Source organism: Haliotis rubra, unplaced genomic scaffold (assembly GCF_003918875.1).
Source record: "Haliotis rubra isolate DU_JTF1 unplaced genomic scaffold, ASM391887v1 Scf152, whole genome shotgun sequence".
NCBI classification, from domain to species: domain Eukaryota; kingdom Metazoa; phylum Mollusca; class Gastropoda; order Lepetellida; family Haliotidae; genus Haliotis; species Haliotis rubra.
Window position 1 is genome coordinate 630580 of NW_025765470.1, and position 23528 is coordinate 654107.

General features: G+C 41.9%; 2 protein-coding genes across 2 annotated transcripts; both read right to left on the minus strand.

Annotated features, from left to right (window-relative positions):
• Positions 1-12793: 12793 nt before the first annotated feature.
• Positions 12794-14335, minus strand: LOC124270479 (iduronate 2-sulfatase-like). The gene has a single exon (XM_046705478.1). The coding sequence runs from the start codon at positions 14333-14335 to the stop codon at positions 12794-12796; it is 1542 nt and encodes a 513-aa protein (XP_046561434.1).
• Positions 14336-20108: 5773 nt separating this feature from the next.
• LOC124270480 (iduronate 2-sulfatase-like) lies at positions 20109-21494 on the minus strand. The gene has a single exon (XM_046705479.1). The coding sequence runs from the start codon at positions 21492-21494 to the stop codon at positions 20109-20111; it is 1386 nt and encodes a 461-aa protein (XP_046561435.1).
• Positions 21495-23528: the final 2034 nt, after the last annotated feature.

The window sequence follows — 23528 nt, forward strand, 5'->3', positions numbered from 1 at the left end:
CAATGTCATAGAAGTGCTAGAATGTGTAGTTTACTGAGGACGTGTAGTCCCCAATGTCATAGAAGTGCTAGAATGTGTAGTTTACTGAGGACGTGTAGTCCCCAATGTCATAGAAGTGCTAGAATGTGTAGTTTACTGAGGACGTGTAGTCCCCAACCTAATAGAAGTGCTAGAATGTGTAGTTTTCTGAGTCCCAAATGTAACATACATAAATCAAAGGTTTTGACAAAACCTCCCGAGTTTATCGGTTCCTTTTGTATTGGGGCGATGGGTAGCCAGATGGTTAAAGCGTTTGCTCGTCACGCCGAAGACCCGGGTTCGATTCCCCACATGGGTAAATTTTGTGAAGCCCCCGCCGTGATATTGCTGGAATATTGCTATAAGCGGCGTAAAACTATACTCACTCACTCCTGTTCCATTAATACAACAGGAAGCCCAATCTATTAATACTATCATACAATAGACGTATTATGACAGCTAGGTTTCACTGACAGTTTCATCTGAGTGTGGGTCGCCATAAATAATAATAATGCTATAATGTTTTTGCTGTATTTGGAAAACTGACGTCATAAATATCAACGGGTTGTCACTACGACATTTAAAGGAATTAATGTTAAAACTTGCCGAACCACACATGACAGACAAAATTTTCTATATGACCTGTTTTATTTAAGCCGGCTTTTGGATTACAGCCGGCATACCTCCGAACATATTACCCAATGTTTCAGAGAGTGATTTGGGGCGGTGGGGTAGTCTAGTGGTTAAAGCGTCGCTCGTAACGCCGAAGGTCCGGGTTCGATTCCCCACATGGGGTACAATGTGTGAAGCCCAATTCCGGTGTCCCCCGCCTGATATTGCTGGAATATTGCTAAAAGCTGCGTAAAAAACTTAAACTCACCCACTCACTCAGAGAGTGATTTGGATAGACGCCAGACTATCCAGTGATTGACATCATGAGCATCGACCTACGTAATACGACGATATGTGTCTACCAAGTAAGTGAGTGACTACAAGCATGGGTTGCTGAAGAACACTTTTATACCCTTGATAAATTCACGAGTATTGTATTGACCGACTATTTTGTTTGTGACCCGTGAAGGTCCGGGTTAGAATTGGCCTTCAGTAACCCATGCTTGTCGTAAGAGGCGACTAACGGGATCGGGTGGTCAGGCTCGCTGACTTGGTTGACATATGTCATGGTATCAACCTGTTTCGTCTAATTTTTAAAACAGGTAAACAGTAGCAATTAGACGACCCAGGCATAGTCAGGGTTGAGTGACTTTGCTCGTTAGACGAAGTAGGCATGTGGACCAATCCATTTCAAACTTAACAGGGGGTGTTACCACAAAATAAGAACAAAGACAACATAAATATATCTCATTGTACATTTGTACTATTTATTATTTTACTGTACTTATTTGCATATATATCTCACACATATATAACATTCACAAATATATAGAAATATATTTTATCATATATTTTTACTTATATTATAGTTAGTTGCACAAACATCTGCAACTTATCGCCACACACACATATATACAAATCATATATATTTCATTATTCAAAAAACATACATAAATATATTTTATCATATATTGACTTATATTATAGTTGCACCTTATTCATCTTATCACCAATTTTCACATGTAAATATCATATCACCAAATCATATCAGACATACTCTCCTAGAAGGTGAGGGACTCTATCTGTATAGTCAATTACAGTGACTTCATTGCTTAAATGTTCGTCTTTTGCACGACGAAGACCAGGTTGTAATCTATGTCATCGGTTCCCAATTGCGTAGATCGATGCTCATGCTGTTGATTACAAGATTGTCTGGAAACTCTTGATGTTTGGTCACTAGGAATCGTCTCAGAAATTATCTTGAAGCACCAGCATTTGTATCCCACACCTGGGATGGCGTGCCTTTACCTGAACTACGGTATACCCCCGTACTTCGGTCCTGATGATAAGGGATGTGCGAGAGGTACAGTGTCAGTACCCGAGGGCCCTTGGAGCTTTACCGTAGTTCCTCCAGCAACCATAAGACGATGATCTTCGTTCAATAGTTTTATTAACACTGTGTTGCTGGTCACAACATTATAAATCACTTCATATCTTCAATATATTATTAAATCCTATCATAATTTATATCTTATTACCACTTAATCACCTGTTATTAATAATGTCAATTGTATATCTATTATTGTAGCAAGTACCATAATATCATGCCTATTATACATAATTCCACATGCAGATGGCATGTCGTGATAAAACTGGAATATTGTCCAAGTTGGTGTGAAACCCGCTCACTCACTTATGCACTCCACACACGCACGGGTGTTAGCATTACCATGCATACGCATTACCAAGGTCTTCATCTTATTGTGTTTCTAAAAATGACAGCACCTGCGATTACCATGTGTATTTGTACATTGGTTTGAGTGAGTGAGTATGGTTTTACGCCGCTTTCAGCAAGATTCCAGCAATATCATGGCGGGGGACACCAGAAATGGGCTTCACATATTGTACCCATGTGGGGAATAGAACCCGGGTCTTCGGCGTGACGAGCAAACGCTTTAACCACCTGGCTACCCCACCGTTCCTAAACAGGTTTGGAAACAACAACAGTGTTCCAGAAAATATAATGCAAAAACACCTGAGTCGCAGATGGGGTAACTGTTATCTAACCCAGACATAATGGGGTCAGCCTTCTACGACACACCTGTGATGTACGGATTTAATATGTTCACCACCTGTCTCATTTCTGTGTTTGTAAGATTGAGTTGTGTAACCAACGTGATTAACCCAGATTTTCACAACTGATAACAGGAAATGTATCTGCACTCGTACATTTCACTACGGTAAACTTGTCGGTGTATGCGAACAACTTTGTTCGTAGTAGGTGAGGTGAAATTGGGTTTAACGTCGTGCTTGAGAATATTTTGCTCATATGACGACGTGCATGCGTGTGTATGTGTATGTGCGGCTTCTTGTACTAGCCCAGACTGAAGCTGGTTTTATAGTGCTAGCCCACTGAGATACCATGCCGCAGTGAAGCATGAATACCCCACTCAGACACATTGTACTGACTCCGAGCCGACCAGTCCTTGTTGTATCCATTAATGCCGAGCGCCAGGCAGGGACCAACAAGTACCATATTTTAACGCGGTATGACGCGGTCGGGGCTCGAACCCGCGACCTTCCGCTCTCCGGGCGGACGCTCAACCCACTACACCACAGAGGCGGTCTTGTTCGTAGTACAGAATACACACTTGTTCGTCGTAACTCTAGAATGGGAATTGGTTGGTCAGCTTTGTTTGATGTGTAACGCCAAAGTGAGCATTTACGATGCTATATCGCAGTGGTGTGTAAATATTCGAGCCAGGACAGACAATCCAGTGACTGACATCATGAGCATCGATCTACGCAAATGTGGTAACGAAGTCAGCGATCCTGACCAACCGATCCCGTTAGTCGCCTTTTACGACAAGTATGGGTACAGGCCCGTGCCTGTTATATTCGGACACTTAACGTAATGTCCATAGACTTACATGTTATTTCAGTGTAGCATAAATAATTTTCATGAAGTGAGTTTAGGATGGATCAATGTAAAATTTGACAGGCAGATTTGAAATCATCTCTGCTCTGCGCACATAATTTCAGTTTAATTCTCCGACCAATATTTAACTAATGACATCACATGTATCAACTTACGTATGGTTCCACAATGCACAATCCCACAGGCCGCCATGTTAAAGGAGTTCACGGCACTGTACATATGTTGATTAAATTGTTGCTATTTGATAAATAAGAAACGGAAAATTAGAAAGAAATTATGTGATTGTAGGTAAGATGATTTCTCACAAGTGTGCAAAATTTGACTTGGATCTTACGAAAATGAAATTCATGAAAATTATTTACACTAAAATAACATGTAAGTCTATGGAAATTACGCCAGGTGTCCGAATATAAATGGCACGGGTCTGTAGCTGAAGATCAATTCTAACCCGGATCTTCACGGATGGGGTAGGTCAGGTTATTTACAACGGAGTGATGCAGCTGATTGCTGTTGACTCTTGTGTTAAACATTAACTCACTCACTCACGGCATTAGGTAGGCTATATAACATGATACCAGGGGCAGGAGTAACTACTCTACCCAACTCATTTCCATGTTCCAACCTCCACAACTTGACGCGCACCTTGATTGTCTACATTTTGTCAGTTATTCAATTTCGCCTATTGAACTTGTTCTGTAAATAGCATGTTTGCAGCCAGGGATTGGTGACCTCTTCACTAATCAGATTAGCCAGTACAATCCTGTGTCACGTTGGTATCTGAGAAATTCTTTCTTTGTCTATTTCATTTGAATTTAAACAAAACAAATACACAGATGTCGTACCTAAGCTCCTGATTATGCTGTAGTTTCATATTGCTTTTGAAGAGCAACTATTGGTAGGGAGGTCCAAGATGCATCTTCCAACAGGCAGAATTTTGTGTGTGTCGTTGTCACGATGACAATGAACGGTAGTTGATGACTGAGTTGACTGGTCATTAATAATATGTGGCTTACTCAAGGTCTTGGGAACTATGTCTGACCTTCATTAGACATCACTGATACACATTTACTTCCATAAACTAAACTGGACAATGTTGTTTATGGTAGAACTTGTCAGAATAATTAATCCAATGTAAAATCAAAGACAATAACAAGTTCATGATGCCGTTATAACACCGCCTGTTGGTGGGCTCATCAATACGTTACTTATTTGGGTGAAAATCCATCTATTCCTCTCTTCATCATCTCTATGAGGATGGATGATCCGTATGGGATTTTCGATTTACTCAGACATTACAGCAATTAATGTTTACCTCATCTTGCAATATGGACTTTGTCCCCTGACATTGGCGTACTGCTTGACAAGACATGGTCTCTGACATGGTGGATTACATTCTACCAGGGCATCGTGTAGGTCCCTAACGTCATCATGGGCAGCTTGAATCCCACTGGCCACACCCGATATTGACATTGTTAAATGAGTTGTTGCCCAGTCCCTGTTTTAGGACGTGTGTTTTTGTCTTCTCATTCCAAGCATGAGTTGTGTTAAGGATTTTGTTATGGTTAAACATTGATCAAACGAATGTCAAATATTTTGTTGTTAATGTCAACAACATATGATTAACACTTCTTTAGTTGAAGCACAGTTACCTCTGTCGTTCGTGTACTTCATTAAGTTCATACTGAATTTGGCAATGTGTAATTATTCTCACATCAAAGAAATTAATGAATAGTTGGAAAGTAGATGTAATACGAAAGCATACCTGCATCAAAGATGTAATTGAAGGAATTTGAAACCTTCACCCAGAATAATATCGTTCCAATTTCAGTTTTAGAGAATATTTGGTTGAGGAACCAATGGTTGAATTTGTAATGCTAAATATATGGAAGTGATTTTAAAAATAGTTTGTTTTGTTTTTGTTTTATAAATGACCAATAAACAATGGTAAGCTATCCAAGGCCGATCTGTACTGATAAGACATACTTGGAAGGCTAACCTCTTTGTGATGATTTCCTTGCGCCAATGTTACCGTCAGCCATTCCTCATGATATAACAGTACTCCAACTTAATGTTACCGTCAGCCATTCCTCATGATATAACAGTACTCCAACTTAATGTTACCGTCAGCCATTCCTCATGATATAACAGTACTCCAACTTAATGTTACCGTCAGCCATTCCTCATGATATAACATTACTCCAACTTAATGTTACCGTAGCCATTCTCAACAGTACTAACTTAATGTTACCGTCAGCCATTCCTCATGATATGATATAACAGTCAGCCATTCCTCATGATATAACAGTACTCCAACAATGATATAACTTAATGTTACCGTCAGCCATTCCTCATGATATAACAGTACTCCAACTTAATGTTACCGTCAGCCATTCCTCATGATATAACATTCAACTTAATGTTACCGTCAATTCCTCATGATATAACAGTACTCCAACTTAATATTACCGTCAGCCATTCCTCATGATATAACAGTACTCCAACTTAATGTTACCGTCAGCCATTCCTCATGATATAATTCCTCATGATATAACATTACTCCAACTTAATGTTACCGTCAGCCATTCCTCATGATATAAACAGTACTCCAACTTAATGTTACCGTCAGCCATTCCTCATGATATAGTACTCCAACTTAATGTTACCGTCAGCCATTCCTCATGATATAATGTTACTCCAACTTAATGTTACCATCAGCCATTCCTCATGATATAACAGTACTCCAACTTAATGTTACCGTCAGCCATTCCTCATGATATAACAGTACTCCAACTTAATGTTACCGTCAGCCATTCCTCATGATATAACAGTACTCCAACTTAATGTTACCGTCAGCCATTCCTCATGATATAACAGTACTCCAACTTAATGTTACCGTCAGCCATTCCTCATGATATAACCGTCAGCCATTCCTCATAATATAACATTACTCCAACTTAATGTTACCGTCAGCCATTCCTCATGATATAACAGTACCAACTTTAATGTTACCGTCAGCCATTCCTCATGATATAACAGTACTCCAACTTAATGTTACCGTCAGCCATTCCTCATGATATAGTACTCCAACTTAATGTTACCGTCAGCCATTCCTCATGATATAACAGTACTCCAACTTAATGTTACCGTCAGCCATTCCTCATGATATAACAGTACTCCAACTTAATGTTACCGTCAGCCATTCCTCATGATATAACAGTACTCCAACTTAATGTTACCGTCAGCCATTCCTCATGATATAACAGTACTCCAACTTAATGTTACCGTCAGCCATTCCTCATGATATAACAGTACTCCAACTTAATGTTACCGTCAGCCATTCCTCATGATATAACAGTACTCCAGCTTCATCCGAATGTCTGTACACTTTGTGTTGGGAATTGGTTCAAATCTCATAATTGATGATTGGTTCATTACAACCGAATGACATGACATTTTCCTGGTTATTTTTGTTAATGCACAAAAATATGAAGAAAAACGTAGTTCTTTGGGGATTTGTTTTGCAAATTGCTCCAAATGTATTTGCAAATTTCACATCTTTAAAGGATGACTAGTATGTTAGGAACATAAATTTCCTGGAGTCTTTAAGATAAAGAGGACTTGGAACGAGCTTGTAGTGCTTATTAAAAATGTAACAGACCAACCAAGCTTGTGAAAAATATTGTTAATGCAAACAAGTGTTCCAGAATTGTTTGTGTTCGATTATGAGAAAACATGATCGATTGCTTGGTTGTTTAGTCACCGCGACATATCTTCGATTATTTCAATTAATCGGTACATATACTCCTGATACTACTCATCGAAATACCTTAACTCTGCAAGCACAGAGAAACACATGTGAATTGACAATTAACCCAGAAAGTTTCCCCCACGGCGGATTAGAGATACATACATACATACATACATACATACATACATACATACATACATACATACATACATACATACATACATACATACATACATACATACATACATACATACATACATACATACATACATACATACATACATACATAAATACTCCTTTCAACTCATGTATGTCTGAAATTCTCTCCTCTCACCTCATGTATAACTGACCTTGAGAGTTCTCATCTCATGTATGTCTAATCCAGACTTCCTCTCACCTCGTGTATGTCTAATCCAGACTTCCTCTCAACTCGTGTATGTCTAATCCAGACTTCCTCTCATCTCATGTATGTCTAAACCTTATTTCCTCTCATCTCATGTATGTCTAATCCAGACTTCCTCTCACCTCATGTATGTCTAAACCTTATTTCCTCTCATCTCATGTATGTCTAATCCAGACTTCCTCTCATCTCATGTATGTCTAATCCAGACTTCATCTCACCTCGTGTATGTCTAAACTGGACTTCCTCTCACCTCGTGTATGTCTAAACTGGACTTCCTCTCACCTCGTGTATGTCTAAACCGGACTTCCTCTCACCTCGTGTATGTCTAAACCGGACTTCCTCTCACCTCGTGTATGTCTAAACCGGACTTCCTGTCACCAGGTGTATGTCTAAACCGGACTTCCTCTCACCTCGTGTATGTCTAATCCAGACTTCCTCTCACCTCATGTATGTCTAAACCGGACTTCCTCTCACCTTGTGTATGTCTAAACCGGCCTTCTTCTCATCTCGTGTATGTCTAAACCAGACATCCTCTCTCCTCTTGTATGTCGAAACCGGACTTCCTCTCACCTCTTGTATGTCTAAACCGGACTTCCTCTCACCTCGTGTATGTCTAAACCAGCCTTCTTCTCATCTCGTGTATGTCTAAACCAGACATCCTCTCCCTCTTGTATGTCGAAACCGGACTTCCTCTCACCTCTTGTATGTCTAAACCGGACTTCCTCTCACCTCGTGTATGTCTAAACCGACCTTCTTCTCATCTCGTGTATGTCTAAACCGGACTTCCTCTCATCTCGTGTTTGTCTAATCCATACTTCCTCTCACCTCGTGTATGTCTAATCCAGACTTCCTCTCACCTCATGTATGTCTAAACCGGACTTCCTCTCACCTTGTGTATGTCTGAACTGGAGCTCCTCTCATCTCGTGTGTGTCTAAACCAGACATCCTCTCACCTCTTGTATGTCGAAACCGGACTTCCTCTCACCTCTTGTATGTCTAAACCGGACTTCCTCTCACCTCGTGTATGTCTAAACCGGCCTTCTTCTCATCTCGTGTATGTCTAAACCGGATTCCTCTCACCTCGTGTATGTCTAAACCGGACTTCCTCTCATCTCGTGTTTGTCTAATCCAGACTTCCTCTCACCTCGTGTATGTCTAATCCAGACTTCCTCTCACCTCATGTATGTCTAAACCGGACTTCCTCTCACCTTGTGTATGTCTAAACCGGACTTCTCCTCTCATCTCGTGTATGTCTAAACCAGACATCCTCTCACCTCGTGTATGTCGAAACCGGACTTCCTCTCACCTCTTGTATGTCTAAACCGGACTTCCTCTCACCTCTAAACCACCTCGTGTATGTCCAGACTTCCTCTCATCTCTCTTGTATGTCGAAACCGGACTTCTCTCTCACCTCTTGTATGTCTAAACCGGACTTCCTCTCACCTCGTGTATGTCTAAACCGGACTTCTTCTCATCTCGTGTATGTCTAAACCGGACTTCCTCTCACCTCGTGTATGTCTAATCCAGACTTCCTCTCACCTCGTGTATGTCTAAACCGGACTTCCTCTCACCTCATGTATGTCTAAACCGGACTTCCTCTCACCTCGTGTATGTCTAAACCGGACTTCCTCTCACCTCGTGTATGTCTGAACTGGAACTCCTCTCACCTCTTGTGTGTATGTCTAAACCGGACTTCCTCTCACCTCTTGTATGTCTAAAACCGGACTTCCTCTCACCTCTTGTATGTCTAAACCGGCCTTCTTCCTCTCACTCTCGTGTATGTCTAAACCGGACTTCCTCTCACCTCGTGTATGTCTAAACCGGACTTCCTCTCACCTCGTGTATGTCTAATCCATACTTCCTCTCACCTCGTGTATGTCTAAACCGGACTTCCTCTCACCTCATGTATGTCTAAACCGGACTTCGTCTCACCTTGTGTATGTCTAAATCGGACTTCCTCTCACCTCGTGTATGTCTAAACCGGACTTCCTCTCACCTCGTGTATGTCTGAACTGGAACTCCTCTCATCTCGTGTGTGTCTAAACCAGACATCCTCTCACCTCTTGTATGTCTAATCCAGACTTCCTCTCACCTCGTGTATGTCTAAACCAGACTTCCTCTCACCTCGTGTATGTCTAAACCGGACTTCCTCTCACCTCGTGTATGTCTAAACCAGACTTCCTCTCACCTCGTGTATGTCTAAACCGGACTTCCTCTCACCCGTGTATCCTCCTCTCACCTCGTGTATGTCTAAACCAGACTTCCTCTCACCTCTTGTATGTCTAAACGGACTTCCTCTCACCTCGTGTATGTCTAAACCGGACTTCCTCTCACCTCGTGTATGTCTAAACCTCCTTCTCATTGCTCTCTCACCTCATGTATGTCTAAACTGGACTTCCTCTCACCTCGTTGTCTGTGTCTGAACTGGACTCCTCTCACCTCATAAACCGGACTTCCTCTCACCTCGTGTATGTCTAAACCGGACTTCCTCTCACCTCGTGTATGTCTAAACCGGACTTCCTCTCATCTCGTGTATGTCTAAACCGGACTTCCTCTCACCTCGTGTATGTCTAAACCGGACTTCCTCTCACCTCGTGTATGTCTAAACCGGACTTCCTCTCATCTCGTGTATGTCTAAACCCGCTCCTTCACCTCTCATACTTCCTCTCCTCTCGTGTTTGTCTAATCCATACTTCCTCTCACCTCGTGTATGTCTAATCCAGACTTCCTCTCACCTCATGTATGTCTAAACCGGACTTCCTCTCGCCTCGTGTATGTCTAAACCGGACTTCCTCTCACCTTGTGTATGTCTGAACTGGAGCTCCTCTCATCTTGTGTGTGTCTAAACCAGACATCCTCTCTCCTCTTGTATGTCGAAACCGGACTTCCTCTCACCTCATATGTCTAAACCGGACATCCCTCTCGTGTTGACTTCCTCTCCTCTCGTGTATGTCGAAACCGGACTTCCTCTCACCTCTTGTATGTCTGAACTGAAGCTCCTTTCATATCGTGTATGTCTAAACCTTACTTCCTCTCACTCCGTGTATGTCTAAACCGGACTTCCTCTCACCTCTTGTATGTCTAAAACTTCCCTCTCACCTCTTGTATGGACTTCCTCTCACCTCGTGTATGTCTAAATCCGGACTTCCTCTCACCCTTGTGTATGTCTAAACCGGACTTCCTCTCACCTCGTGTATGTCTAATCCATACTTCCTCTCACCTCGTGTATGTCTGAACTGGAACTCCTCTCATCTCGGACTTCCTCTCACCTCGTGTATGTCTAAACCGGTCTCACCTCGTGTAAACTGGAACTCCTCTCATCTCTTGTATGTCTAAACCAGATCCTCTCACCTCTTGTATGTCTAATCCATACTTCCTCTCACCAGGTGTATGTCTAAACCAGACTTCTTCTCACCTCGTGTATGTCTAAACCAGACTTCCTCTCACCTCGTGTATGTCTAATCCAGACTTCCTCTCACCTCGTGTATGTCTAAACCGGACTGCCTCTCACCTGGTGTATGTCTAAACCAGACTTCCTCTCACCTCTTGTATGTCTAAACAAGACTTCCTCTCACCTCGTGTATGTCTAATCCAGACTTCCTCTCACCTCGTGTATGTCTAAACCTTATTTCCTTTCACCTCATGTATGTCTGAACTGGAGCTCCTCTCACCTTGTGTATGTGTAAACCGGACTTCCTCTCACCTCATTTATGTCTAAACCTTACTTCCCCTCACCTCGTGTATGTCTAAACCTTACTTCCCCTCACCTTGTGTATGTCTAAACTCGACTTCTTCTCACGTCGTGTATGTCTAAACCGGACTTCCACTCACCTCGTGTATGTCTGAACTGAAGCTCCTTTCATATCGTGTATGTCTAAACCTTACTTCCTCTCACTCCGTGTATGTCTAAACCGGACTTCCTCTCACCTCGTGTATGTCTAAACTGGAGCTCCTCTCACCTCGTGTATGTCTGAACTGGACTTCCTCTCATCTCGTGTATGTCTAAACTGGAGCTCCTCTCACCTCATGTATGTCTAAACTGGAGCTCCTCTCATCTCGTGTATGTCTAAACTGGAGCTCCTCTCACCTCGTGTATGTCTAAACTGGAGCTCCTCTCATCTCGTGTATGTCTAAACTGGATCTCCTCTCACCTCATGTATGTCTGAACTGGAGCTCCTCTCATCTCGTGTATGTCTGAACTGGAGCTCCTCTCATCTCATGTATGTCTAAACTGGAGCTCCTCTCATCTCGTGTATGTCTGAACTGGAGCTCCTCTCACCTTGTGTATGTCTGAACTGGACTTCCTCTCATCTCGTGTATGTCTAAACTGGATCTCCTCTCACCTTGTGTATGTCTGAACTGGACTTCCTCTCATCTCGTGTATGTCTAAACTGGAGCTCCTCTCACCTCATGTATGTCTAAACTGGAGCTCCTCTCATCTCGTGTATGTCTAAACTGGAGCTCCTCTCACCTCGTGTATGTCTAAACTGGAGCTCCTCTCATCTCGTGTATGTCTAAACTGGAGCTCCTCTCACCTCGTGTATGTCTAAACTGGAGCTCCTCTCATCTCGTGTATGTCTAAACTGGATCTCCTCTCACCTCATGTATGTCTGAACTGGAGCTCCTCTCATCTCGTGTATGTCTGAACTGGAGCTCCTCTCATCTCATGTATGTCTAAACTGGAGCTCCTCTCATCTCGTGTATGTCTGAACTGGAGCTCCTCTCACCTTGTGTATGTCTGAACTGGACTTCCTCTCATCTCGTGTATGTCTAAACTGGATCTCCTCTCACCTTGTGTATGTCTGAACTGGACTTCCTCTCATCTCGTGTATGTCTAAACTGGAGCTCCTCTCACCTCATGTATGTCTGAACTGGAGCTCCTCTCATCTCATGATCCTCTTCGTTTTGGGAAAGTCTGTCCATAAGCTATATCAAGGACATCCCAGATTAACAGTAATATTGTCTTCCCGACGATACAAGTTTGTTGAACGGTTGGCCCTACTTACTAGTCATATGCACAAATACGCAGTATCTTTCAATATTTATTCAGTGGGAATTAACAACTGAAAATCGATCAACCAACCAATGGTCCTCCATGAGTACCGACGTTTCTCCATCCCGCCCGCAGCTGCCAGCTGAGCTGTTGACGTGTGTGAAGGTAAGCGTGGTCGTTGGCTCTATTCTCGGTTTCCCAGGGATCAATTTGATGGTCATACAATTCAGCGCCTTGCTGTTTGTCCCAGTCTGGTTGGTAGAGGTTGGAGTCAAACTGTGGCCATTCTGTGTAACGGTATCTATCTGTCTTGATTGTGTACCCCATGTATGGGCCACTGTCATCTAGATTATGAGAATACTGAGAGAAGACTGCTTGCTTCCAACTGCCATCGTTGGGATTTGTCATCAGCGGCATCATACTATCACCTTCTGCACAAACCTTAACATTGTGTTCATATGATAGGCACCTATCGAGCTTGGGTAATCCTGCAGCTTCAACCAGCGTTGGGAATAGATCCACCAGTTCAGTGAGTTTGTCTGTCTTGATGCCATGGTCTGTGAGACCAGGAACTCGAACCATAAAAGGTACATGTGTTGCGATCTCGAAATTGGTTTGTTTCTCCCATTCTCCATTTTCTCCCAGTGCCCAGCCGTGATCACCCCAAAAGGAGACAATAGTGTCATCAGCCAGTCCTTCGTCTTCCAGAGTCTTCAGGATGCGCCCAATCTCGTCATCAATCCAACTGGCACATGAGTAGTAGGCTTGGCGAAATTGTACAACCGTGTCATTTGGAAAATTGAATCCAACCTCGCCCACATTACTCAAATTCAATGCTTTCACGTCATCGTAATTACCCAAATTGTTATACTGATGCCAGGCAACGAGAGGCATATTCTTTGGAGGGTACATATTTGACGGTGGATTCACAGAATACGTTGGGTAGTAGTTTAGGTATTTTGCAGGGCAATGCCAAGGAATATGTGGCTTTTGAAAGCCAACAGCTACAAAGAAATTCTGTTGTCCAGATTTTGCCTTGTGAGAAACGTTCTTCAGCGTATCAATTGCATGGTTGGCAAGCATAGTTTCACTCAAAGGATTTTTGAGTATCTCCGATTCAGTAATAGCTTTTACCAGAGTGTTGTCATCATATGGTGTAGTGTATCCCATAAAATCAATATTGGGCTTCCCATCAGACCAAGAAATAGGATCTTTGTCTCCAGATGAAGCGCCAGGATGAAAGATCTTCCCCATCCCTATAGTATTGTAGCCATGCTCCTTGAAGTACTGGGGGATAGTGGTGAAGTTCCCTCCCACTTCTCTCCAGTAACGTCGAAGGTCATAAACGTGAGTTGAGTCGGGTCTTCTCCCAGTCAACGCTGACGCCCTGCTGGGCCCACACAAAGCGTACTGACAATAGCCTCGTGTCAACAGCAGACTCTTCTTTGCAAGGGCATCCAGATTGGGTGTGTGCATCTTAGGGTGGGTCGGGGATGGGAAATGTTGATCTTCGTAGCTTCCCAGCTGAGGCCGTAGATCATCCACTACAAGGAACAGAACATTCTTGTTTCCGCCAGCCGAGACTAGGCAGAAGAATGTCAACACCAAGGCAACTGAATTCATACCTCTTGAAGTAACACTGGAAAGAGAGTAGACACAACCTATCTAACAGTGGTAGCCGAGGTAACAGGACCTGGCGACGTGACTGTTGTCTTGCTTTATTTAGTTTCTTTTTTAAAAAGAAAAGGTAGATATATTTGGATTTGTTAGACATGAATTTATTTCGTCTCTTGCTTAATTGTCACGATTCGATGGAACATGTGGCGCTACGTCCACAGGGTTGGGTTTGGCTTCTGATATTGCATTCCAATAAACATATTTAGTTTGTACGTGTCCCTTGTACTGTAACAAAATTGAACTGGCTCATCCCCTGACGAAGGAGTAAGGATAGACGTAGAAAATCTGTGTACCTCATAATGGAGGTCAAAGACTCAAAGATGAAATCAGTTAGCAAATACCTTGCCACTGAAGTGTCGCTATTGTTTCAGGAAGTACAACTATGAAATGCTGTGATTTTGCAGTGATGTGAATGTGTTTTATTTTTCTGAAGTTCAGGCCGTAAGGCAACTGTACAGTGTTTACAAGGGTTGCAGTGAGTTAGTGGTGAGCATTCATTTTTAAAGGAACACGGAAAGGTTCCTTTTTGGTGTCGACATAAGAATACAAAAAGTTTTCTTGGACTGAAAATTAGTAAATGTAGGTGGAATGTAGCGCTGAGTAAATCTATGAGTAAAATCACATACCAAATGAACATGATTCAACATTTTCAGCAGCATAACGACGTTAGTAATTACATTTATATGCGACCTATCCGCAACGTCATCGAGAAAACCGTCGAAGGCGGTGCCAAAATCATGTCTATCAATCTCAGCAGTGGTGGAGGACTTGTTTTAACAGACGAGTCCATATTCAATATTTCCGCTAGCGACGGACGTCATCGTGTATACAGACGGGATGATAATGCTAAAGCCTGTGTCATGGAAAGGATTTTGTAATGATAGGTGCACGCCAGAGAACCATTGTAGGGTTTAGGGCAATGTGACAGAGATCAGTGGCAGTTCCGTTTCTTCAACGTCATGGCCTAGGATTGATCGTCCATCAGGATAATGGCCGTCCCCTGCGGAGCATGTGTGAGATGAAATGAAGCGGATAATGTTTGTGTTTTTTCAGCAGAGTTGCAGAGAATAAGGGAAGCCATTCCACATGCCTTCCATGTCCATTTGATGCAGTTCTCGCTGCTCACGGTGGGCATACCCGTTATTACTTTTGTAACACTGTTGCTTGACCCCTGCCCCGTGGTCTCTTAACGTCAATGTCATGGACATTAAACATGGTATTCTGCGGTGATGCTATGATCTCAATATCCACTTATTGAGGTTTTAATGGAAAGTTATCATCGTTGTTATGTTTTCAAATTTAGAAATATTTATTAGAATACACAGTTTCCTTTTGTGGCTTGTATACTAGTATATACCAACTTGGTTAGGGCTTCTGTTCTTATTGTTAGCACACATATTTTATCAAGAACGCACGAAGCAATCATATGGCAGCAGTTTGTCACGGAGTAGAGATAGCAGGATACAGCTGTTCTATTTGAAGCAGTCGGCCGTTTTTGATAACACGTGTGTGAATTTCCAGTCTTTAGTGAAGCAACGAGAAGCTGAATTGATATGTGATACAGATAATGTTGATAAATATTTTACCACAGCATGTTAGTAAAGTTGTCAAATGTAAATTGGAATTGTCATTTAATTAGTGTTATTCTTCATGGGCGGAGTTGGTCTTGGATAAAATCAGGAATGGGGTAGGAGCGGATTGACCCATATGTCAAATTGAAAGCTGGTTCAGGCATGTCTGAGAAGCGTTGCAGTTTATTTCACTTCCGTCCGTTAGATGAGCCAGGATGCCGTGATCCAACATCGGTTTGATCGGTTTGTCAACACCTTCTTCTCTCACCAATGTCCCTGAAACGGCATTGACATCACATCATAAGACTTACATTCAAGGCTGATATACCTGTTTATATCGGTTTTAATTTTTTACACACGTGTGAGGATGGACATTATAATGTTTATTACGGCGTATCGCTGAAAGCAAATTTTCTCAACAAAAACTTTTCATATTGCTAGGAGGACAAGACATACACACAACAAAATTAAAAACAATGATTTCCGACAGGTTGTCCTGTCCACAAGGAGACTCTATATTGTCATCAACAAAAGCATTACTCTGTGAATGTTGCATGTGCTCCAACCACCCCCAGTCTATGTATACAATGGGGGGAGATACATACAAACAATATATTTTAAAACCCCACTGCCTCTCTGAAATAGCTGAACCACACATCGCGTAAGAATACATTTCTCAATCCTGGGATCTGAGCCCAAATAAATGAACGTCTTTATTTCATCCAGATAAATTCGAAGATTCTCAAAGTATCAGTTATGCAGTTAAATGATGAAGTAACAAAATAATAAAAAGACACGTTATTTCATCAATGTGAATATTGTCTGCACCAATAACAATTTTAACACACATTTCAACATCAAGAGTATCAGTTAGAGTAGAAAAGAATACATCTCTCTCTCTCTTCCACCCTCCTCTCTCTCTCTCTTCCACCCTCCTCTCTCCCAGCCTCCTCTCTCTCTCTCTCTCTCTCTCTCTCTCTCTCTCTCTTCCACCTCTCTCTCTCTCTCTCTCTTTCTCTCTGAAAGTAAACATCCACAGTTTAGGATTACATGGTAATAATACTCATCAGCAAAAGTATTAAAATCGGTACGTTCTTCTTCCAATCCATATTACATGCTGTATAATAACCTCCTCTCTCTCTCTCTCTCTCTCTCTTTCTCTCTGAAAGTAAACATCCACAGTTCAGGATTACATGGTAATAATACTCATCAGCAAAGGTATTAAAATCGGTACGTTCTTCTTCCAATCCATATTACATGCCGTATAACTCTCTCTCTCTCTCTCTCCATCCACAGTTCTCTCTCTCTCTCTCTCTCTCTCTCTCTCTCTCTCTTTCTCTCTGAAAGTAAACATCCACAGTTCAGGATTACATGGTAATAATACTCATCAGCAAAAGTATTAAAATCGGTACGTTCTTCTTCCAATCCATATTACATGCTGTATAACCTCCCTGTCTCATCCTCCTCTTCTCTCTCTCTCTCTCTCTCTCTCTCTCTCTCTCTCTCTCTCTCTCTCTCTTTCTCTCTGAAAGTAAACATCCACAGTTCAGGATTACATGGTAATAATACTCATCAGCAAAAGTATTAAAATCGGTACGTTCTTCTTCCAATCCATATTACATGCTGTATAACCTCCCTGTCTCACTCTCTCTCTCTCTCTCTCTCTCTCTCTCTCTCTCTCTCTCTCTCTTTTCTCTCTGAAAGTAAACATCCACAGTTAAGGATTACATGGTAATAATACTCATCAGCAAAGGTATTAAAATCGGTACGTTCTTCTTCCAATCCATATTACATGCTGTATAACCTCCCTGTCTCTCTCTCTCTCTCTCTCTCTCTCTCTCTCTCTCTCTCTCTCTCTGAAAGTAAACATCCACAGTTCAGGATTACATGGTAATAATACTCATCAGCAAAGGTATTAAAATCGGTACGTTCTTCTTCCAATCCATATTACATGCTGTATAACCTCCCTGTCTCTCTCTCTCTCTCTCTCTCTCTCTCTCTCTCTCTCTCTCTTTCTCTCTGAAAGTAAACATCCACAGTTCAGGATTACATGGTAATAATACTCATCAGCAAAGGTATTAAAATCGGTACGTTCTTCTTCCAATCCATATTACATGCTGTATAACCTCCCTGTCTCTCTCTCTCTCTCTATCTTTCTCTCTGAAAGTAAACATCCACAGTTCAGGATTACATGGTAATAATACTCATCAGCAAAAGTATTAAAATCGGTACGTTCTTCTTCCAATCCATATTACATGCTGTATAACCTCCCTGTCTCTCTCTCTCTCTCTCTATCTTTCTCTCTGAAAGTAAACATCCACAGTTTAGGATTACATGGTAATAATACTCTTCAGCAAAAGTATTAAAATCGGTACGTTCTTCTTCCAATCCATATTACATGCTGTATAACCTCCCTGTCTCTCTCTCTCTCTCTCTCTCTCTCTCTCTTTCTCTCTGAAAGTAAACATCCACAGTTTAGGATTACATGGTAATAATACTCTTCAGCAAAAGTATTAAAATCTGTACGTTCTTCTTCCAATCGATATTACATGCTGTATAACCTCCCCAAGTTTGGATACAACATAACCATGTTGTGTAACACGTCGTGTAAATCTTGTGTGGATTTCAGACATTGTTCTACTTGATAATTAACATTTTCATACTTCCTCTTTCATTCACTTGGTATAATCTTTCTGCACTTGCGTTTTGCTGTGCAAACGTAGTGAAATACATGACTGAGTAGGTTTAGCTGTGACTGTTGAAGGCAGCATTCCACATAACCTAACTTATGAAAATACAAGATGCACAGAAAGAGTTTTACAGATTGTGACACATGAGTTGTTACAGAGACGCCCAAGTAGCTGTACTCTCTCTATATAGCCGACATATTATAAAGACCTACATAAGCAATGGTGGCGCTTTTCGATGCGTTATAAGTTAGTCTCCGTTTGGATGAGCAATTAGAAACTGTATCTAGAGCTAATTAACTGATAAAGATAATACCATCATCAAATAACACATGGCAATCTAACGTTATATATACCTAATTCTGTACCTAACTGTCAAACTCATTTCTGAGGTCATTCATGCGCACAAGAAACAGCCAGGCAGAGATAACTCTACTCTTACCTATACCTTGTCTAACAGTAACTGCAGTCCGTTTGATTTCATTTCAGACCGATGAATTGCTCCGATGAATTTCCCGCTGGATCTCTGCTCACCTTATGTATTTCTGAGCTGGATCTCCGCTCACTTTATGTATTTCTGAGCTGGATCTCCCCTCACCTTTTATGTATTTCTGAGCTGGATCTCCGCTCACTTTATGTATTTCTGAGCTGGATCTCCGCTCACCTTATGTATTTCTGAGCTGGATCTCCGCTCACCTTATGTATTTCTGAGCTGGATCTCCGCTCACCTTATGTTTTTCTGAGCTGGATCTCCGCTCACCTTATGTATTTCTGAGCTGGATCTCGGCTCACCTTATGTATTTCTGAGCTGGATCTCCGCTCACCTTATATATTTCTGAGCTGGATCTCCGCTCACTTTATGTATTTCTGAGCGGAAACTATCCTCCTCTCACGTATGTCGGTGGTAGATCTGGGCTCGACTCATGAATGTCCGAGCTGGATCTCTGCTCCCCTCCTGTATGTTTGAGGGGCAAACCTGCTTTTGCCATGTATTTTGTTTGAGTTGGAACTCTGATTAACCCTTGTCGGATGTCGGAAATGGATCTGGACTCATCTCATGTAGAAGGGGCTAGGAAAAGCCCAGAAACGTTGTGTACACAATAAAGAAGAAGTTTACATCCATAATATTTTGTCTTATATCATCTTATGTATGTCTGAACTGGAGCTCTTCATTTGTATCAGGGACATTGATGTTATCTATCTGATAATGCAAGTGTGGTAAATGTAAACACATTGCATAAGCTGTAATAATTAAATACACAAATAGTAAATATCGTTCCATATTTATTCCGTGGGAGAAACCAATCAGCCAATCAAGGTTCCTCCAAGATTACCTATGTTTCTCCATCCTGCCCGTAGTTCCCTGCTCAGTTTTTGACGCGTGCCATGATATGCGTGGTCGTTGGCTTTGTTTTCAGTTTCCCAGGGATCAATTTGATGGTCATACAATTCAGCGCCTTGCTACTTGTTCCAGTCTGGCTGGTGGCGGTTGAAGTCAAACTGTGGCCATTCTGTGTAACGGTATCTATCTGTCCTGACTGTGTAGCCCATGAATGAGCCCTGACCGTCTACGTGATGGGCATACTGGGAGAAGGCAGCTTGCTTCCAACTGCCATCGTTAGGATTCTTCATCAGCGGCACCATGCTATCACCTTCTGCACAAACCTTAACATTGTGTCCATTTGATAGGCACCTATCGAGCTTGGGAAATCCTGCAGCTTCAACCAGCGTTGGGAATAGATCCACCAGTTCAGTGAGTTTGTCTGTCTTGACGCCATGGTCTGTGAGACCAGGGACTCGAACCATAAAAGGTACATGTGTTGCGATCTCGAAATTGGTTTGTTTCTCCCATTCTCCATTTTCTCCCAGTGCCCAGCCGTGATCACCCCAAAAGGAGACAATAGTGTCATCAGCCAGTCCTTCGTCTTCCAGAGTTTTCAGGATGCGCCCAATCTCGTCATCAATCCAACTGGCACATGAGTAGTAGGCTTGACGAAGCTTTACAACCGTGTCATTTGGAAAATTGAATCCAACCTCGCCCACATTGCGCAGATGCAATGCTTTCACGTCATCGTGATTACCCAAATTGTCATATTGATGCCAGGCAACATGCGGCATATTCTTTGGAGGGTACATATTTGACGGTGGATTCACAGAATGCATCGGATAGTAGTTTAGGTATTTTGCAGGAAAATGCCAAGGGGTATGTGGCTTGTGAAAGCCAACAGCTACAAAGAAATTCTGTTGTCCAGATTTTGCCTTGTGAGAAACCTTCTTAAGAGTGTCAATTGCATGATTGGCAAGCATAGTTTCACCTAAAGGATTCTGGAGTATCTTCGACTCAGGAATTGCGTCCACAAGATTGTTATCATGATATGGTTTACCGTATCTCGCAAATTCAATATTAGGCTTCCCATCAGACCAGGAGATAGGATCTTTGTCTCCAGATGAAGAGCCAGGATGAAAGATCTTTCCCATCCCTATAGTATTGTATCCATGCTCCTTGAAGTACTGGGGGATAGTGGTGAAGTTCCCTCCCACATTTCTCCAGTAATGGTGAAGGTCATAAACATGAGTTGAGTCGGGTCTTCTCCCAGTCAACGCTGACGCTCTGCTGGGCCCACACACAGCGTACTGACAATAGCCTCGTGTTAACAGAAGACTCTTCTTTGCAAGGGCATCCAGATTGGGTGTGTGCATCTTAGGGTGGGTCGGGGATGGGAAGTGAGGTCCCTCGTAGCATCCTAGCTGAGGTCGTAGATCATCCACTACAAGGAACAGAACATTCTTGTTCCCGCCAGCCGTGGCAAGGCAGGAGAGAAATAATACCACTACAATTGGTTTCATACCTCTTGAAGTAACACTGGAAAGAGTAGACACAACCTATATAGCAGCCGACTGATAAGACATAAACACGTGACTACTGTTTTTCCTCATATCTGGAGGCTTCTTTGTGTGAAAACAAAGTATATATACTCTGCCAAAAAAGAAACGGAAAAGTGTTTTTTGTATGTTATAAAAAATAATCATCAGATCATAATAATTTGTTCAATTTGGCACAAGTCATTGTAAGTGAATGAGATTCATTATGACACACACTAAACAATCGAATGTGAAGGTGAAGGGCATCTGTTTTCGATATTTTTGTTGTCCTCATGAGAGTTCAGAACTGCCTGGCGTCGTTGCCTCATGGAACCAATCAGATTACGAATTGTGCCGTTTGGAATGTTCACCCATAACTCCTGCAGGTTTGTGGAAGTTCTGTGTCTAATGCTTGATCTCAGACGTTGATCAAGAGCAAGGAACAGAACATTCTTGTTTCCGCCAGCAGAGACTAGTCAGGAGAGAAATAACACCAGAGCAATTAGTTTCATACCTCTTGAAGTAACACTGGAAAGAGTAGACACAACCCATAAAGCATTTTTCCAATTTTTCTATTTTTGCGTTTCTTTTTTTGCAGTGTAACATATAGATGTGTAATCATGAACTAATCTAAATGTCATAACTGGCTGAAACAGTCTGCGCTGGTTCTGTGGCGTTACTGTGTTCCATGCTGGGAAATGATGTCAGGGTTTGCGTATGAACGCCGTTATTCTTGCATTACAAAGCGTCAAAAGTAATGTGTTTCAAAAGTAATCAACCAACCGTAGTCTGTTCCTACTATCACACCAAACCCATTATGATAGAATATACTGTCCACAAAGTCGTGATTGAAGAGGCAGTGTCGAGCTGATCTTGGTTGGAGCAGGTTGGAGATTCAGGGCATTTTAAGTACTACGCAGAGCTATTTTAAGTACTACGCAGAGCTATGTCGTGCCTGACTTATTCAATTCTTCATGTCTAGCTGGTCACTGGTCAAGCCATGAAAACTTAACCATTTTTTAAAACCGAATAAGTATGAAAAGGGCAGACTTTTTGCCAGTTATATTAATTCAAAGAGGCATATTTGCTTTAAACATATTTCATTCACAAGTGGAACCATTGCTGGAACACTTGAACAGTCTCTCTTTACGTCGTTTTAAAAAGCGCCATAGAATATTAATGCCATCTTTGTCACTGATGTGTCACAGAAGGAAATGCCCCAAGCATACCTTCAATACATGTCTTGGAATTATTAACTCAGGCCACGATTATGGTGAGCGAATACCACCCCGTATTCAAGACAAAACTGAGGTAGTTAATGTCGCTTGGGAAACCCGTGCGCCAATTGCTGCACATGATGTCTTTAAGGGGAAGTCACTCTTATCACCATGAGTGATAATATTTGCCTACGACATATCACAGATCAAACAACTTTTGAACCAAGTTGTAACCATCATCTACGTCACATTATACTTCCTTCCTGATAATGATGAAATAACTGTTCACAGTGCCGTTTTCGATTTATATACCAGTACAAATTTGCAAATGATCACAACTTTAAAAAGTACTAAATGAAAGCGTGACCTCCTGTTGAAGTACCCCGAGACAACATTGCGTGAGGACGCGTTTACTGAACAAAGGTCCGTTGTCAGCGAACAACATCTGAATTAATAATCAGTCAGATTAGACGTCAAAATGAGAATAAGTGACCAAACGTCAATATTCTTCAACAATCAACCCTCAGTATTGCTTATGTGATCAGTGTGATGAGATCACAGTGTTTCCTTGTCTCATGCTTCCAAACGGAGTCTGGATGGTAAAACTGTTCGTCTCTTCTGTGAGATCATTGCCGAGTTCCCTCAGAGTTGTTGAAAGGACAGGATGTCGTGTCTGATAGGGCTGAGGTCTGGAATGTAGGAAAGGAAGTCACATATAAATAGTCACGGAAAAAAGTCACATAAAAAATGTCACAGTGCAATGATATACATTAGAGGGTTGTAAAATTGCCAAAAACGCTAT